A 17267-nucleotide genomic window follows, 5' to 3' on the forward strand; every position below is an offset into this window, starting at 1 on the left:
GAGATGGAGGGATGGAGTGGAGAGGTATATGACAGAGTGAGGTGTGAGCTGGGAGCAGGGCAGTGAAATGACCAGGGACCGGGTGACATGGAGATGATTTGTTTGTGTCCACTCCTTACGGGATTAAGATGTCTGGCAGTAGATAGGTAGATAGTTTTAATTTATTTGATGATAATGAAAAAAATAAGTAAATAAAAAAAAAATAAGAAAATAAAAATAAACCCTTAAATGCAACGATATCTGAATGAGCAGTCCCCAGTGTATCTTAATGTAAATCATCTGATGTTAGTCTTCCTGCTTAGGGAAAAGTAAGTGAAGATATGTGATGCTGTCCATTGTTGCATAGGAAGTCTTCTAAGCCTAATGGCACAGGATTTGTAGCTTGTGTCCAGCAATGCATAAAAAGAATAAAATATGAAGTTTTATGTGGCCATGAACTTTATTGAGAGTGGGTTTAGAGTTGAGTTAGGTAAAAGTATTCTCTATAGGGCAAACTTTGGGATCCCTGGCAGCCAGTTCCTGTTGAACGCATGACATAATGTGGTTGCCTAACAGTTCATCAACAACATAGTTTTTATGCAGCATAACTCTGTAGTTACGGAAGGGATTCCTGTATGTTAGCTATGTATGTATGATAATTTGATGCAGTTGTCATTAATGATCACTAATATTGAATACGGGGATGGTAGGTGTTGGCGACCAATCCCACACACAATGTAGTGCTGCCTACTTCCTCCTCCTTTTTCAGTGCCTTCCCTCTTTTCTTCTTCTTTCTCCTATCCTTCCTGACACTTCATGTTACTCTTCTTTCAAGTGGTTGTTTACTGTGTGACAAGCCTAATGGTTTCCAGGAAACCATTTACATTGCTGAGTGGTAATCATAACCATATAATGGGGTGATGAGCCGCATATGTGGTATCCATTTAGCAACCATATCTCATGTGCTTCCCTGTACCCTGCAGCAGCTGTCTGGCACATGGAAACATTGGTTCACTGCATAGGATGATCCTGCAGGGCAGTTGCTTGCCTGTGGTTGATGAATTTGCTTGGCCAGACAGGCTGGGGTTACTCAACAACAAAAACAAATTACAGTATGAAGATGGAATGTTGATAGAATGTGATTGTCAGTATATTTACTGATTTTGATGGCTGTGAAACCAATGGCTGGTATTGGTGGTAACTGATGTTGGTGGGTAGTGATGGTACCTGATGATAAAAAATATTAATATTTGATGTTATGATGTACAGGTATGCACGTGTACTGTGTCACCATCCATATGCTGTACTGAGCAGTGTGATGGTGGTGGTGGCAACATGTGTGGTGCTAAGCTTCACTGCTCGACCCCCTGCTGCCTTCACTGACCCATCCCTGGTTAGCATCATGCAGTTCTCAACTGTACTTAGGGAGATGATGTATATAAAAGAAACAGCTCTGACTACACTGTACTGTAGTGTGTTCTTGAGACTATTTAATATAGAATGTACAATAAATGTTGTGAAAACCTGTCTGAAGCTGTGAATAAAATGTTCTTTGATGATAATTCATGACACAGTAGTATAACATTTACCATTACAGTGATATACTGTTAGCAACTTAATTTTTTAGACCATAGTTTACAGTCCGGTTGTAATACATTTGTTTTTATGTGAGACACACAGTATTGTATTTATTTTATTATATGTATTAGGGTTGACTTAATGTTGTTATAGTACTGTGTGCCATAGAAAATCTGACACATATGCACATTATTTATTATTGGTTGATTTCAGGGGTTTGAAGCTCGTGGGACGGTGATCAGTGAGCGTGCAGTTGCATGGGAGAATCTTCTTGATGCCACTCGCCCTCGTGGACCACTTACTGTCAATCCTCTTGCTGACACCTACATTGTTAACCCTCCCCACCGCTCACACTCTGCACCCACCACTGACCCTCCCATCCACAGACACAAGGTAACAGGATGGGATAAGAATATTTCCAAGTTATTCTGAGTTTCAGTAACATTGTACTTGTTCTCATTTTTAACATTAATTTTCTCCGTAGCATCCACACGTCTACATTTCACCACCCTTCTGTGATCATGATATGAGGTTAACCCTTTAACCGCGGGTATTGTTTTGGTCTGACTGTCCTCTCCCGCGGGGGTTTCAGCCAAATGTAAACAAACCTTTAAACCTTAATAACTCTGCACAGAATAAAGCTAGAGAAAAAAAATAAGGTACCATTAGAAAGTACTAACCTTCAGCTTTCCATTGATGTAGGTTTCATGACTTTGTTGACTTTCACAGGACGGGGAGAGCCGTTAGAAGTGAGGGGTGTGAAATAACTATTTTACGCCCCACACACCAGTACCAAATGCCAACCACTCTCTCATAATAGTAATATAAACATATATGAACACTGTACATACGATAAACACCCACTCTATGTTCACTGAGGTAGGTAAAAGGCACTTCCCTGCGGCTGCGCCCGCTCTTCACTGCGGCTGCGCCTCACTTCACTGCGGCGGCACCCGCTCACTGACGTTTCATGCGATCTTTTCATTATTTCTAACTTCTAATATTATTTTACATATAATCTGGGCAATATACATTATATTTACACTGCACTTATTACTATATTGCGTCACTGTCGCATCACAGAATTACACAAGTGCCGCAGAATTACACAAGTGCTGCAGATTCTCTTATTACAATATCACTTATTATACTGGCCAATATTTACATTTTTATCTAGGCAAAATATCCCTTATTACTACATTATCCATTATACAATTATTGGCAAAGCATGTCACTGTCGCATCACTATATATCACTGTCACTTTCAGTATTTACTCAGAGAGTGGTACTCGGCAAAGCACGGAGTTACACATAGAGCGACTTGGTATTCCAGGCACTGGTGTGTGCTCATTTTTCTCGTCCGAGGCCTCCGTGTGGTGTTATGACATACTCTGCAGCGGCCCTGTGACAACCTGCCGCCTGCTGTAAGAGGCAATTTAACAAGCTGGTGCCAGCTCATGTAATTGCGGCACTCAAGACGGTCAGGTTGTGTGTCAGAGTGTCGCCTCGGGATCAATGCCGTCACCTGACCAAATCGTGCAAGTAGCTGCTGCACGACAGTCTTGGAAAACTGTCTCAGTGATGGTTGCCTTATGCCCCCGACTTGTGTCTTGTAGATAATGAAGGCGTTGAGCATGCACATATCGAGCATGTGCAGGCAAGCCTTCCTGTACCATCGGGTGTTTCTCCTGTGACAGTCGATTTCGCCAATCATCATATCAGACAAATCAACAAGTCTCATATTGACACTGTAATCAATGACGGCATCAGGCTTCATGATTGGCTCTCCCGTCCTGTAGCTGACCTTCCCAATTTTCTGCAATTCCCCCTTGTGGATGGTGCTGATCATATTCATGACCTTCTTGTCATGCCACCTGATCGCCAGAAGCTTGTCTGACTTCTTCAGGTGAACATCTCCCTTGGATGATGATGATGCTTCGAGGAAACTTGGCCACTCTTTCCTATAGCTCCGTACAGTGCCAACAGTGCCAATGCCGTGTTCAGCCAGGTATTTGGAGAGTTTCGGTGCTGTGTAGTAATTGTCTGTGTACAGCACATGATTACCACCAAAATACCTCTCCATCAGCACTTTTACACCGGAGCCAGAGAAGCCAAGGGGGTCTTTCCTGTTCACGTCCATTGTACTAGCCGAGTAGATGACAAAATCCAGGATATACCCCGTCTCACAGTCACACAGCACAAAGAACTTTATCCCAAAGCGGTGGCGTTTGCTGGGGATGTACTGCATGAATTTGAGATGTCCTCTGAACAATACCAGGGATTCGTCTATGACGACTTTCTGCATAGGCCGGAAAAATCGCATAAATCGATCCCTAATCCTGTTGAGAAAATCCCTCACTTTCCACAAAGGGTCAGTTTGGGACGGGTTTGCATTGTCAGCGAAGTGCAGGTATCCTAGCAGCTGTCAGAACCGATCCCGTGACATATACTTCCCGAATATTGGGATAGTAGTAATGTCATCCACGAGCCAGTACTCCTCCAACTCATGTCTCTTTATATGGGGCATCAGAAACATTAGTGCAAAAAAAACATACAGCTCTCTGATTCCGACAGGCAACCATGACACTTGCTTTGGTGAGCCAATAGGTCGCAGCCCTTCTGCTGCACACTGAGCTGCATACCTATTGGTCTCATCGCTGACATGCTGCACGATTTCATCATCCATGAAGGCCAGGAAGTAGTCAACAAAGTCATCTCCTGCGTTGCATGGAAAGGCAGGCTGTATTCCAGCATTTGTCATATCAAACGGCGGATTGTGTGGCTGAAAATCTGCACCGTCAGACCAAACAAATGCATCCACCTTCCCTGTGCGTGGTTCAGTGGAAGTGGCAGGTTGCATTGCACTCGTTTCCCCGTGAGAAGGAGCTGAGGTGGAGGCAATGGGTGAGGCAGGAGGCGAGCGGGAGGGGGGTGAGGCAGGAGGCAACGGGGAGGGGGGTGAGGCAGGAGGCAACGGGGAGGGGGGTGAGTGCGGGGGCGGTGAGTGGGGGGGTGGTGAGGGTGAGGGAGCTGAGCAGGGGGCAGGCGGGGGAGTTTCTGACCTGGTGCGTGGTGAAACTTGACCCTTTCTATCCCGCTTATCTCCTCGCTTATCGCCTAGCTTTGCCCTCCAACTGCCACACATCCCCTTTGTTCTAGGCCTGCCTGCCCTGCCTGCACGGCCTGCCTTCCCTCGCTTTGCAGGCTCTGGGAATTCGTATTCCTCAGATGATGTAGACTGAGGAGAGGGCACGGCAGATGATGATGATGATGTGAGGGCAATAGGGCTAGGGGAACGGGAAATTGATGGGAAATGCTTACTAGGGCCTGGTGTGGGAGACGTAAGTCTGCGCTTCACTCCCTTCCCACGTGCAATACCAGATTTGCCCATAGGAGCCTTCCCTTTCCCAGAGTAAGTTGGGGGTGGTGGGGGGGAAACAACACGATCACTTTCATCACTGTCACTATCAATGGAAAATGGTTCACCACCAATCACTGCCAAATCGTCACTGCTTGCTGTGAGTGTGTCACTTTCACTGCCACAATCAAGAGTAGTACTTACTGTTTTGTCCAGCTCAGTTCTAATTTCAGGAGTGCTCAACCCCTTCTGCCTCGCCGTCGGCAGTTCCTTCACCGGTGTAGAGGTAGAAGGAACACTAGCACTAATCACTTTCGAGGAGGAAGCGAGCGACGATGAGTCGGGACGGAGCGCCATTCTCACACACAGAGCTGGACAGATACTGACTGATGCGGGTCAGGGCAGGGGTGGGGGGGGCCCCCTCGGGGTTGGAGGAGGGAGGTGTGGGATGGCTGGCGTGAAAGAACTCGACAGCTACTCTTGCGTGAGACACTTTGCGCGCAGGAAAAACGCGGGGTGTTCAAAATATTCACGATCATTCCAGAATGACACCCGCGGTTTGGTCCAGTTTTGTCAATGTCATTCTGGAATGACACCCGCGGTTGAAGGGTTAAGGGTTGGAATGTGATCACAGGAACTTCAGAGAGAGAGAGAGAGAGAGAGAGAGAGAGATGTATGTATGTGTGTGTATGCTCAAATGTATGACATATGAATACAGTGGACCCTTGTTTTTTGCAGTCAGTGTATCATGAGGATTTACTGCAGAAGTTGAATCATGCAAATCATTCCATAAGATTGTGTTTTATTTATTTTTTTCATTTCATTATTTTTTGCTAATGTGTCTAAGAAACCCAAATATTTTCCCCAAGTTCCTTTTTTGGCTTTCTTGAATAATTTACCCTCCATCAAACTATCTATCTATCTATAGTCCGACGCCCTAACCCTGCAAAGGGCGGCCGCAGACAAAACGCCTCCAAGTCGCTCTGCCACTCACCATTTGACTGCCCTCTCCCCAACTCACTCCCCACTCCCTCATATACCTGTCAACTCCATCACTCCATGTCATCCTTGGTATTCCCCCTCCCCCCCTCCGCTTCACCTACATACACCCTTTTAGTCAGTCTTTCATTCTCCTTTCTCTCCACATGTCCAAACCACCTCAGTGTATTTCTTCTACTTTTCTCAATCACATCCACACTCCACCCCACAACATTCTTTCATATCATCATTCGTCAACCTATCCCTGCATGTCATTCCACATGCTCCTCTCAGGTAACTCATTTCCACTGCTCTCATTCTTGACTTGTTCCCCTCTATCAAGGTCCATGCCTCACTTCTGTATGTCAGGGTAGGGATCACAGTACTATCATGCAGCGACTTCTTCCATACTCACATCCCCATTTCTCATCACCACTTTCAATGAACCAACAACCTTCTTTCCCTGCTGTACCCTTTCAAGCACTTCATCCTCAAAACTTCCATCCTTACTCATCACACTACCCAAGTACTTGAATGCTTTCACATTCTCCATATCCTCACCATCCAGCCTCACTGTGCATTCTGTGACTTCATTCCTTTCAAACACCATACTTTACTCTTGTTTACATTAACTTTCATATTCCTCTTCTTACATACTGTCTCAAATTCATTCACAAAACCTTGCAACTCCCATTCATCTTCACTCAACAATACTGTATCATCAGCAAACAGCAACACTGGAATCTTCCACATCTCACCCTCATTCATTAGAGCCACCCCCACCTCTGCTGCCCTACCTTGCACCTCCTTTACAACCCATCCATGAATATATTATATAGCCATGGAGACCAAACACATGCTTAAAATCACACTGATTGTCTACGCATAAGAAATAGTGAATAAATAAAAATATAAAGGTAATGAGTGCCCATTAAGTGGATTTTCAACTCACCAGTAAGTGGAATTTTAACTCGCCTCTAACCCCTTGAAGGCTGAGGCTAGACCCCAAAGCTCTCTAAGTTACCCACTGGATTCATAAGAGACAGGTATTTTTAATGTCGGTTGGACAGACTTGAAAGTCTGTAATCTGCTTTACTGTGCCTTATGTGTTGGTTGCCATGAAAAATGAGATGGGGTATTGGTTGGTAATGCCGTGTAAAACATGGATCAGGCAAACAGAATTTGCTCAAAATAAGGGTACATACGTGGTAACTAGCTACACAGTCATCACTTTTAGGTAGGGGACTCATCCATAAATACTGTTAGTACAGTTTTTATCCAAAATGAGATTCTCAAACAATTGCAAGTCTTGTACACATCATAGATTTGTTTTTCCCAGAGATTTCTGTTGACTTGAAGAATAACCAGCTGGGGTTGACACTTGTTGCGTGCCGCAGGGGTCAGTTCTGGCGCAAACCCTATTCCTGGTTCATATTGATGATCTCTTACCTGTCACCCACAATCCCATCCACTCATACGCAGATGACTCAACACTGCGTAGTTCATTCACACTCAGACACCCATTTACAAAGTCTAATATCTCTACCTCTCAACTCAGTATAGCCATCTCCATAAATCAAGACCTATCTATGATCAGTGAATGGGGACAAAACAACCTGGTCTCATTTAACCCCTTAACCACGGGCTTGTTTTGCTTTGACTTGTGGCTCCCGCAGGCATATTCGCGCTCCGACAGACTCTCTAAAAATATTTGCCAAAAATCAGTTATTAGTCCTAGAATATTAAAATCACATATGCTTATGGCACATACCTTCAGCTTTCTCCTGGGATGTTTGTTGAGCCTTCGTCAAGTACCGTAGGACTTGTGGAGACCTCTGAAGTTGGGTAACGAAGTCTCCACTTTACACTTCCCGACAACCCGTAATATATATATATATATATATATATTTTGTGTGTGTGTGTGTGTGTGTGTCCGACTCTGGGCATAGGCTTCACAGCCTGCTATCAAGGCCCAGCAGTCCTCCTACATACCATACACCTCTACATGTCACCACTTCGGCGCCAACACCCACCATCCATATTGAATACGTGCTAGGACTGTCTCATACAAGACTGGTGTATTGGTATTAGCGTGGGTATTTTTACGACACGTTGGCGGGTCTTCTGGTAGATTAGTAAAGCCTGATTTAATGAAATTCAAATCCTTAAACTGTTCCCTGCCCCAGCCGGGATTTGAACCTGGGTCCGTTAGGACTGCAGGCCACCTCTCTACCGATTGAGCCACCGCCTCCCCCAGGATTCGAACCAGCGCTTGCAACTGCGTGAGTACAGCAGCTTACCAAGTGAGCCATTTAGGCACCCAATATGATTACCACAGCCTGATATTATCACTAGAAACTCTATTCTATGATTCTCAAATAGTTTGGAATCCATACTCCAAAAAAAAAAAACACTGTGAAAGCAATGAAAATTACGAGCGCGTATATGACCTTCCCACTTGCGATCATTCGCCGCTGGTGTTCTGTCATTTATTATTCATAAAAACACTCACAGTTTATATTTCTGTTACTATATAACACTTATATATATCTACAGTCTTTATCCATAAGTTTCCTTCAGTAATAGTAGTTTATTGTCACTGTAGGCATTCAATTTCTCTTTCAGTAAAATACGTAGCATTCACTTTCTCGACCTGTATACTAGCGTTGAGAGTGAATGTCACTTTCACCTTCACTCCCATATCTCATAATATTCATACATGCTAGGGTGAAACTTTCACTTTCATTACTCCTAGTATATATACTCGTATTCTTGTAATACTACTCATTTACATTTTTATTTACGTTCTCTATTTTATTTACATTATTTACATTTCTGTTTTATTTACACTGTGTTAGGCACTGTCACTTGCAGTAACTTATAAAACTATTTTCCACTGTTCACTTTCATTGCTTTCACTTGCTGTTTACACATTATTTACACATTATTTACATTTCCACTTGCACTGTTTTACTCACCAGAAAGATCGTAGTCATTCTCTATCATTTGTCAGCCCTTTACCTCTTTCCACACGAGGTTTAGTAGGGGGTAGAGGTCACAGGGCCCTTTGCATGGGGCTAAAAAGCGGCGGAATTTAGCAGGCGCGAATCCAACGTACTTTCACCTTGAAAGACGACAGTAAACTGATACTGGTGGCCTGCCTACTGCCAAGGGAGAGTGCAATACTGCCAACGTTAGCCTTGTGAGAGCTGCTAATATATAGCTATGAAATGATTGGCAGGAAATCTAGACAATACATAATAAATTAGGTAGTTCCAGGTGAATGTAAATATCACTTAGGCTTCTCCCTTCCCTCCTTATATATATTTTTTTTATGAGAATAGATTATACGGCATATTTCAAGGGGAAACAGACAGCGAAAATTAGCGAACGAGTGCAGGTGAAGTGTTGTCAGGTGATAATTAGCCAATTCCAGGTGTATGGCACTCTCACTAACCTTATTTCTTTTTTGTATATATTATTTGGTATAAGAATAGGGCATAGGGCTTATTTCAATGGATGAAATCAGTGGAAAATTCCAGGGAAGATATACTTAGCGTAGCATGGCCGGGCAGGCGAGAGGATAGGGTAATGGAGGGGGGGGTAGGGAGGGGAGTCAAGAACGGGGAGAAATGGCTAAATTGTCAACAACTGATGGGAGTACAGATGATATTATGAGTGCTGACTAGTGTTGGATATTGGCAGTACTGATAGATGATACAAGCCACCACTTGAAAGCCCAGGCGAATTCAAAATGACACAGAATCACAAAATTGATGCCCCGCAGTATGATCCCTTGCTCCCAAGCATCACGAAAGTGACGCCCCGCGGTTAAAGGGTTAATGCCAGTAAAACTAAATATATACAATTTACTAATAGATGGATATTGCCAGATTCGTACATTACCTTCGGTGCTACTAATATTCCCATCTCCAAAAGTATTGATATTCTTGGCGTCTCACTTAACAATGCACTCAGCTGGACCTCTCATGTTAGATCATTTGTTAAACTGCCTGAAAAAAACTTGGATTATTGTACAGAGTCCGTAACTTCTTTGCTGATGAGCAGTTAGCTATAATTTATAAGAGTCATGTGCGCTTTCAGCTTGAATATTGCTCACTCTTGTGGAATGGATGTGGAGAGCTTGCATTAAAACAACTAGACAAAATTCAGAACAAAGCTGTTAGAATTATTAACAACCCTGCCATTACAAATAAAGTACCTCCCCTGCAAGTAAGATGGAATGTTGCCTCCCTTGCATTATTTTACAGATATTTTTTATGGCAAATGCTCAGACGAAGTTGCGTCCATGATGCCACCTGTCCATGCCTTCCCTTGTGCTACACAGGCATCTGGTAGCGCTCATGACTGGAGTGTTACTCAGCCATATTGCAGAACTTCTGCCTATCAGAATTCTTTCATTCCCCGAACTGCATCTCTCTGGAACTCGCTTCCAGAGTTGTTTCCCTCCAAATTTCAACCCACAGCTATTCAAGTGTAACTGTTACAGATATTTTATGAACAGAGGACACCAGTAATCTGGTGTATGGATAATTTTTTTTTTTTTATTCATTTGTTTTTCCTTCCTCCATTGTTATTAAAAAAAAAATAAAAAAATAGGTAAAAAAAAGGGGGGGTTAATTTTTTTATTGCCATCATTGCAATTTAAACATCTCTGTGGTAGGAAAGTCATATATACGAGGGGCGTTCAAAAAGTTTTGGCAACAGGGTAATAAAAGCAATATTAATAGAGATATACATTTATTGAAGTTCACACTCCTTCAACACACTCTCCTCTAAGGTTTACACCCTTCTGGGGCCATGTCATCCATTTAAGAAAGCACTCCGAGCACTCAGAAACAGGTATACTCTTCAGTTCTGAATTTATCCTCCTGGCATGGTTCTGTTCCCTTCGAAGAGGATCCCAGCAAGTTTTTCTGACAATTTAGGGAATAGCCAAAAGTCACACAGTGCGGTCCTGATCTGGCAACGTGTGACTTTTGGCTATTCCTTAAATTGTCAGAAAAACTTGCTGGGATCCTCTTCGAAGGGAACAGGACCATGCCAGGAGGATAAATTCAGAACTGAAGAGTATACCTGTTTCTGAGTACTCGGAGTGCTTTGTTAAGTGGATGACACGGCTCCAGAAGTGTGTAAACCTCAGAGGAGAGTATGTTGAAGCAGTGTGAACTTCAATAAATGTGTATCTCTATTAATGTTGCTCTTATTACCCTGTTGCCAAAACTTTTGAACGTCCCTCGTATTTAGAAACTATTCATATACAGTACTGTATACTATATTTTAAAGTTTTATGTCCCAGAACTTTCCTCATAAAATAAAAATTAAATTTGGGCATTACTGTATTTGAAAACCCTCACTAATATAACCCTGTGAATGGGGTGAAAACAGGATGTTCATTGTTTAAGCATAAAATTGGGTACAGTAGCATAATAATGCGATTGTTATGCAAAATCTTCATAAATATTCCTGCAAAACACATAATTTCAAGTACTACATATTGTCTTTGAAGTAAATAATGTCTTAAACTTGTAAAAAAATCTAGGAAACTAGTCAAACTTCAGAAAACTTTTCTCTGTGCATAGATAAGGAAAAAAACAGTGGATACAAGTGATTTATCAGTATAGAAAAATGACTCTAAGCCTTTATGTACTGTAAATCACATACTATTAACACTTTGGCCAGTGCTGATGTTATTTACGTCATCCGAAGAACTCCCGCAAGGTGGCCAATGATGTTATTTATGTCATCCGAAAAACTTCCATAAGCTGGCAAATGACGTTATTTATGTCATCGAAGTAAAATATTCGCCAGAAATGCATTTATTGTTCAGTGTCCATGGGACTAGGTTTAAAATGTGTGCCAATGTCTTCCCATTCTTTTTGTGACCCATGTGATTACTCTAGGCCAACACACGGCTGGCCAAACATGCTGGAGCATCAGTAACTTTGTGATGCTGTTCGTGGCTGGATACTCCTTATCACTGTGTCTGTGCGCCTGCAGTTTTCTGTGTTTTTTTCATCAATTTTTATACTTATGCTCAGCTCTTGCTCTAAAAACATCATTCAGCAGTAAGTATAGATATATTTACTGTATCTATCTGTTGCCAGGCGCCATAATCCCCTAAGGAGTGGCCAGAAACAAATTGCCTCCATGTTGCCCTGTCCAATGCCATTTCACTGCCCTGCTCCCAGCTCACACCCCCCTCTCTCATATACCTCTCCACTCCATCCTTCCATCCCATCCTTGGCCTCCCTCTCCCTCTCCCCCCCTCCACCTCACTCACATACACTCTCCTCATCAGTCTCTCACTTTCTATCCTCTCCACATGGCCAAACCACCTCTGTGTTTCTCCTAATGGATCCTATCACATCCACATCCACACCACAATGCTCCTTCACTTCCTCATTTCTCAGCCTGTCTCTCCATGTGACTCCACTCGCTCCTCTCAAATAACTCGTTTCCACTGCTTTCACTCTTGACTTCCATCCCTCCAACAAGGTCCAATCTTTACTTCCATACATTAGAGTTGATATCACAGTACTGTCATGTAGTAACTGTTTCACTTCCATGCTCAATTCCCTGTTTCTTATCACTGCATTCAAAGAACCAGCAACCTTTCTTCCTTGTTGTACCCTTTCAAGAACTTCACCCTCCAAACTTCTATACTTACTCATCACACTACCCAAGTACACGCACTCACATTTTCCATTTCCTCCTCATCCAGCTTCACTCTTCATTCACTGATTTCACTTCTCTCAAAGACCATAACTTTACTCTTCCCTACATTCACCATTAGCTTCCATTTCTTACACACTGTCCCAAACTCATTCACCAAGCCTTGCAGCTCCCCTTTATCTTCACTTAACAACACAGTATCATCTCCAAACAACAGTACAGGGAGTTTCCACACACTGCCCTCTCTCACTTGGGCCACTGCAACATCCACTGCCCTACCTTGTAACTCTTTTATAACTCCATCCATATACAGATTGAACAGCCATGGAGACATGACACATCCTTGTTTCAGTCCAACCTTCAAATAGAAGAATGCACTCAGTTCACTATCCACACACACACTGCAGCCTTAGCACCCTCATACATACTCTTCACAGCATTCGACAACTTCCCATCAGCTCCATATATTCTTAATACTTTCTGCAGGAGAAGACCGAAGATGAGGTGGAGGGATGGAGTTGAGAGGTATACGAGGGAGGGGAGAGTGAGTTGGTGGGGAGGGTAATCAAATGGTGGGTGACAGAGCGACTTGGAGGCGTTTTGTCTGCGGCCACCCTTTGCGGGATTAGGGCGTCGGGCTATAGATAGATAGATAGATAGACTTTCCACAATCCTTGTTTATCCACCCTGTCATATGCTTTCTCCAAATCCATGAAGGCTGCATACAATTTCTTTCCTTTCTTGAGAAACTTTTCCACTAAAGATCTAAGAATGAATATCTAATCTACACAACCTCTTCCCTTCCTAAAACCTCCTTGTTCTTCTCCAACTAATTCCTCTGTTATTTCCCTGACTCTGTCAATAAGTATCCTACCATATACTTTTCCTATTTAGTGTAATAGGAAAAGTATATGGTAGGAAGACAAATGCCCTTATGATTACCACATACTTCATTTTCCCTGTTTACTCTGTACAGGGGAAAAATTATACCTGACTTTCAATCTTCCATGACTTTACCTTCCTCCCAGGCCAATCTGGACATCTTCCACATCCATTCTGCTACTATCTCTTCCCCATACGTGAACATTTCACCACACACTTCATCAATTCCTGGGGCTTCCTCCATTTTAACTTTCTTCATTGCTTCTACAACTTCCATCATACTGATTTCTTCCTCTCTTCTCACAACCCTTCATCCCCCAGCCCCTAACACTTGCATTATTTTCAGTCTCTGTGTTCAATAATTCTTTAAAATGTTCTCTCCATCTGCTCACTTTTCCTCCCTTCTCTACTAGTAATCTACCCTTTTTATCTTTGACTCCCCAACTAAATTCTCTGGCATCCTGTCTAACTCACTTTCCCTCTTTCCAGAACATTTTCTTATATTCGCTCCACTTTACACTTAAATTCCTTCCAAATTCCACATCCACTCTCTTCTTACTAATCTTTTGACCTCTTTCTTCCTCTCTGCGTGTAACTTTCTCCTCCGTCTCACAACTTCTTCCAGACCCCTGTTTCTCATCCACTCACTATTTGCTTTCTTCTTTTGTGCCACAGCCTCTCTCACCTCTTCATTCCACCATGCTGTTCCCAGCACCCCCTTTTGTCATCTCTTCAACCCACACACCACCTCATATGCTGCACAGATTTCTTCTGTGAGTATCTTCCACACACCTTCCTCGTCTCCCATCTGCTCCAATCCATATTTACCCATTCGCTCCTCCACTTCCCTCTCATATTCTGCCTTTTTTCCATCGTCTTGCAACCCTTCCACTCTCCTTGCATGAACAACATCCTCCTGTCCTTCCCTTCTTCCATTTCTCCATTTCCAAGGACCTTGATTCAGGCCACCACCAAGTGATGGTCATAAAGTCCACTCCCGCAACCTTTATATACTCTTGCATCTGTTGCATATGTTCTCATCCTTATGTCCACACACATAATCAGTCATTGCCTTCCATTCATTCAGTTCACCATGCACCCTTCTCGCCACTCGCCACGTATACCTATGGATCATTTTGTTCCTGAAGAGGATATTGGCTATCACCAACCCCCTCCTGGCACAAATGTCCACTAAAGCACTGCCATCCTTATCCATCTCTGCAGGCACACCCCACTCACCAACTACTCCATCCAGCTTCATATTCTCTACTTTTCCATTCATATCTCCAATCAAAAACGCTCTCTCATTCCTTTCAAACTTTTCCATGCACGCTTCCACATTTGTCCGGAACTCTTCTCTCACTCTGCTTGCACGATCTTGCATTGGCGAATACATGCACACAATTGCCAAAATTTGTAGCCCAACTTTCAATCTTACCCACACAATCCTTGAGTCAACTGATCCATACTCTCTTATATTCTCCTTCCATCTCATACTCACAACAATACACTCTTCTTCTTTTGCCCTCTCATTGTCACCTTCTCCCGTGCATAAACCCCATCCATACTCCCATTCTCTCCCACTCTCACCTCACCATTTAGTTTCAGTTAATCCACATACATCTGCTTTCGCACCCTCAAGCACCTGGACAATTTCTCTTTCCATCACCTCATCATTTGCACCCCTTACATTCCAAGTAGCTATCTGTACCATGTCCTTTGTTCGGTCCTTATTCGTAATCTTTTGGTCAGTCCTGGTCCGAGGCTTCTTGTTTGTATTTGTAGTTAGTTAATTTTGGCGCCTGGTGATTTAGGGAGTAATTACATCTCTCCAATCAGATTGAGCTGGTGAAGGTTTATATCCAAGGGGTGGTTGGGGTATATTGCTCACGTAATGCCACTCAGGGATGAGTGAGGCTGGTCACTCTCATCTCAAATTTCAGGACCAACTTGCCTGTGCTCCTCATGGGGCAATGTAGGATTGGATGATGATGCTAATGATGATGTTTTACAGGGATGGGCTCTAACCCTCTGCCAACCCACTTACTGTCATGTAGGGAATACGTGTTAGTTGGTTATAAGGTTACCACCCAGCACTGTAAATGCTTTCCTGGTTTACAGGAAATCATTTAGCTTGCCACTCAGTGTAGAATTACCCTAAAAACAGAGACCACAATAAATATAAATCTATCTATCTATCTATCTATTGCCAGACACCATAATCCCGTAAAGGGTGGCCATTTGACACTGAGTTAGTTGTTTTACAGGAAGGGGCACCAACCTCCACCAACCCACTTGTTAACACGTAGGGAGCACGTATGGTTTGGTTATATGGTTACCACCCAGCGTTGTAAATGGTTTCTTGGCTTGCAGGAAACCATTTGGCTTGTCACTCAGTGTAAAGCCACCTGTAATGGAAAGAAAAGGAATAAGAAGTGACAGGAAAGATAGGAGAAATAGGAAGAGAGGAGGGCAGGCACAGAAAAAGAATGATAAAAGCTAAGGAAGTAGGCAGCACTACATCAAGTGAGTGGATGATGGTCGCCACTCACTTGATGTACCCACCACAATAAATATAAATAAAATAAATAAAAAATAAAGCATCTATATATTTCCTGTACATAGATACTTTATTTTTCTGGTGTATGCATATGCAGTATATTTATCCTTTTTCTGTACAGTATGTACTGTGGCCTTTCTTACACCATTTTTACAGTGATAGTATTTGAGATGTTAGTTGTATGCTCATTATTATATACATATACTATTGTAGAAGAACCACTTGCAAACACAGAGAGACTGAAATGAATAAAATAGTTCAAAAAATAACGTTAAAAATAAAGAAAGTACAGGCAAACCCTGATTTACGATACCCCTATAAACAATACCCCAGAGTAGTGATGGGGGTAGAAATACCACCCTACCCTGCCTGACGATGACTGAGCCCCGGTTCACCAATGGGTTTTTATTTGTTTTTTTTACCGATTTTGATGATATTTCATACTTAAATTTTGTGTTTAGGTTGATTTATAAACTGTTTTTTAGACTTAGATTAATGTGTTTTAGTCATAGATGGAGTGAAAACTGTCATTTGGGGTACAGATTCTCGCCCATCAGACAAGGTACAAAACAGTGTGGACAACTTAGGCGACTCGAAAAAGAATATTTCGTGTTTGACCATTGAACATCTAACCTGTCGTTTTGTTTTGTTTCATTTTTAAAGGCTCCAAAATGCTTGCATGCGTCGGCCTTGGTCACCTAATGGTGGCTGTCTATTCTGCACGATCTATTGCAGCCTCTCTGTTCAGTCCCTTAACCCTGAGGTCACACTTAATGACCTCGTCCCATGTCTTTCTCGGTCTACCCCTCATAACCCCACCCCCAATATTAACCCTTTAACCGCAGGCATTGTTTTGCCCCGACTGGCCTCTCCCGCGGGGGTTCCAGCCAAAATGTAAACAAACTTTAAACCTTTATAACTCTGCACAGAATAAATCTAGAGCGAAAAATAAGGTACCATTAGAAAGTACTAACCTTCGGCTTTGCAATGATGTAGGTTTCATGATTTTGTTGACTATCACTGGATGGGCAGTGCCATTAGAAGTGAGCGATCTAAAATCACTATTTTTCGCACACACACCATTACCAAATGCCAACCTCATTCTGATAATAATACTATAAACATATATGAACACTGCACATACGATAAACACCCACTCTGTGTTCACTGAGGCAGGTAAAAGGCACTGTAATTGCCCGCACTTCACTGCCACATCAGCGGTGTTGTAATCACTAT

General features: G+C 42.8%; 1 protein-coding gene across 1 annotated transcript in view; it reads left to right on the forward strand.

The window, feature by feature from the left end:
- The window catches only part of disp (RND transporter family member dispatched), a 135909-nt gene that overhangs the window by 25142 nt on the left and 93500 nt on the right, over nucleotides 1–17267 (forward strand). Inside the window, exons 2-3 of the mRNA XM_080273354.1 lie at nucleotides 1249–1372; nucleotides 1771–1950. Of these exons, the coding sequence (XP_080129480.1) occupies nucleotides 1249–1372; nucleotides 1771–1950 (304 nt within the window). The remainder of the gene's footprint in view (nucleotides 1–1248; nucleotides 1373–1770; nucleotides 1951–17267) is intronic.

The sequence above is a fragment of the Coenobita brevimanus genome, chromosome 54, assembly GCF_032717465.1.
Source record: "Coenobita brevimanus isolate Jiangsu-jjx chromosome 54, ASM3271746v2, whole genome shotgun sequence".
Lineage (NCBI taxonomy): Eukaryota > Metazoa > Arthropoda > Malacostraca > Decapoda > Coenobitidae > Coenobita > Coenobita brevimanus.